The sequence below is a fragment of the Ipomoea triloba genome, chromosome 1 (genome assembly GCF_003576645.1).
Source record: "Ipomoea triloba cultivar NCNSP0323 chromosome 1, ASM357664v1".
Classification (NCBI taxonomy): Eukaryota; Viridiplantae; Streptophyta; class Magnoliopsida; order Solanales; family Convolvulaceae; genus Ipomoea; species Ipomoea triloba.
This window is the reverse complement of record NC_044916.1, coordinates 8,005,759-8,008,593: the sequence shown is the minus strand read 5'-3', so window position 1 is coordinate 8,008,593 and position 2,835 is coordinate 8,005,759. Positions and strand designations below refer to the sequence as shown.

The 2,835-nt window shown below is 42.9% G+C and overlaps 1 protein-coding gene across 1 annotated transcript; it reads right to left on the bottom strand.

Moving 5' to 3' along the window:
- Positions 1-848: 848 nt before the first annotated feature.
- LOC116001172 lies at positions 849-2,234 on the bottom strand. The gene has a single exon (XM_031241086.1). It carries the CDS (start codon positions 2,165-2,167, stop codon positions 1,064-1,066), a length of 1,104 nt encoding a protein of 367 aa, XP_031096946.1. The 5' UTR covers positions 2,168-2,234; the 3' UTR covers positions 849-1,063.
- Between the last annotated feature and the right edge of the window lie 601 nt (positions 2,235-2,835).

Genomic DNA, 2,835 nt, shown 5'->3' with positions numbered 1-2,835 from the left:
ATTTGTATTCTAGAAGTTCACAATTTCAATACTAAAAATACACAATTTAATCTTTTTAAAATTTAGTATAGTTGTATTCACAAATTCTCTTCTACCGTTATTATGTGTTTTGACTTAGAAACACAATTTATATTCTGAAAGTTCACAATTTCAATATTAAAAATACACAATTCAATGTCGTTTAGATCAGGGTCCACCTTGACCTGGTCCATGGTATAACAACGGCCTAATATATATTTTACTTGTTTAATAGTTCAGTTTTACTTCTTTTGCAAAAATAAAGCAATGTTTGGTAACATAGTACGTTAATCGGCCAATTTTGACTGATTTTACAACTATTGACTATTTGACTTGGTCAAATAACTCTTTGATTAATTAATTTTTTGTAACAGTTTATTACTCCAAAACGCTAAAATTTTAAACGCTGCTTAGAGTCGCATTTCCGATAAGTTTTTTAAGAAAATAAATTATTTTCTCCAAAATACCCTCAACAATTAAAATAAAACGAGACTATGGTATTGCCTGCCAGTCCCATTACATTCACCGTCTCTTCCCAATACTAGGCAATAGAGTGTTTGAGTCTGTCGACATGATAAAACAACGCTCTTCAACGCTTTGAAACTTCAATGGCTTAATTCTAGGTCAATAAGCTATTAAAGTATCAACTAACAACTATTTACCAAATAGCCCATAAATCTAAGCAACCTAACACTTTTTCCAAACTAAAATAAGCCCCTCATGATAGGGATGTTGCAATCATCCAAAGCATTACTTGATGAATCAAAACTAGAATAAATCTTACCTGAGGGAGACGATGCAATCATCCAAGCATTAAAAAATGCAAAGGGTAAAAATGAATGACCAATTCTCATTAAATCTCTATACCAACTATATATATATTTTTTCAGGATTGAAAACTCCTTTTTTTTTTCTTCTTTAAATTTCTTTTCCAAGAAGTAATTACATGAAGAATGGGCTTGAGTTAAATTCAAAGAAAATGGAAATTAAAATCGTCACCATTCACCAATCTCAAAGAAAAAGAAAATAAAATAATTATCCTATCCTAGCTCTTCCAAGCGTATACCAGCAAGGAGAATCCAGGAGGATCCTTCAGCTCATTCTCTTCAGTGCTCTCCCATTCCATCACGGAAGTACAGCTCGACGACGCTGACGTGGACGACAGCGATGATGACGACGAGCTTCTCGAGCTCCTCAATATCCCCTTCTTCAATAGCATCGTTTCGAACCCGAATCCGCACCCGTTGACCATTTTGCCCCGGAAACCCGCACCGCCGGCGGCGCCGTCTCGGGCGCTCTGTTTCTCGAATTTGAAGGTGAAGAGAGCGTAGCCGTCCTCGTCGTCGTCGAATAGCCAGCTGTGGACGTCCCAGGAGACCTGAATCGGGAGACCCTCCACTTCGATTCGCTCGTTGCCTCTGAATTTCCACTTGAGGTGCTTGATTTGCAGCACCCTTTTGTCGTCCAAAGAGAAAACCAGGCCCGGGTCGTCCCCGCCGACCCGGCAATCGATCGAGATGACTCTCTCTTTCCCGCCCACGTTTGCTTTCGTGGTGTACAGTTTCCCGCCGTAGACGTGCTCTCTCTTCAGCACCAAGGCCTGGGCGTTCCCGGCGGGGCGAGCTCTGGTTTTGGCGCAAGCTTCTTTGTGGCAATCGCCGATTAGGAGAACGATTTCGCCGCCAACGAGAACCGCGATGTAAAACCCGGATATGGGTTCGGGGCCCGACCCGAATTTGGCCCGGGAGAGATCCCAGAAAACACTGGCAGTTTTTACCCCGCCGCTACTGATTTGGAGCTTCTTGGATCCCTGCTTCTTCGAGAACATAAAGGGCTTGATTCGGAAATGGACGGACGGGGTGCCGGAGAGAGAGGAGAAGTAGAAATCCCGGGGAGAGGATTCGTCGGCGGCGCTGGAATCGTCGAGGAGGAAATGGAGGTGGAAAGATCGGCCGAGGAGGTCGCGGGACCATGTAATAGCAAACAGCCCCAATCCCGTCCGGTAGAGACTGGTGGCGAGGGTGGGAGGAGCGGGGAGAGAAGGCGGCGCCGGGGAGGACTCATAGAGATCAGAGGCGGCGGCGGGGGAAGGGCGGAAACAAGAAGAAGGGGATGGAAAAGGGGAAGAAGGGCGATACTTGGACAACATGTTTTTGTTGGAATAGAGAAAAAGGGGTTTGGGGAGGGGATTATAAGAAGAGTCAGATTTTGAGGGGCCAAACTGTGTGCGTTGGTATATGTACGAGGACGAAGACTGGATCTGCTTTCAGTCTGAATTCTGAAAAGCAAGCGTATTGTGACGTCGTACATGATGTCGCAAAATTACTACTTTCCTTATATGTACCTATCAAGTATCACCGCGGAGTCCGTATAGGCAGCTCAACTGGTGGCATGAGTGAAATTTATTACAATCGATCAAAGATCAAATTTCACCAGCAGTACTGCGGGAGCAGCCTCTCAAAATATACGTAATGACCAAAAGTCTAGCTTTTGTTGATCAATTGAGTCACTAATTGCCGGGTCAGAATGGGGCATTCCACCTTTTGTCACAAGCTATCAACATGTATTCACTATCAAATTTTGAATATATTCTCATCAACATTAGGGGTGTGCAAAAATTCGGTTAACCGTAATTAACCGACCGAACCGATCTTTTTTTTTTCGGTTAACCGTAATCGAACCAAACTTTTCGGTTCGGTGAACGGTTAAAGGATTTCTAGAATTTCGGTTAACGGTTAATTCGGTTCGAAACAGCCGGTTAATCGAATTAACCGAACGGTTAACCGAAAATTTTAATATATATATATATATATATAT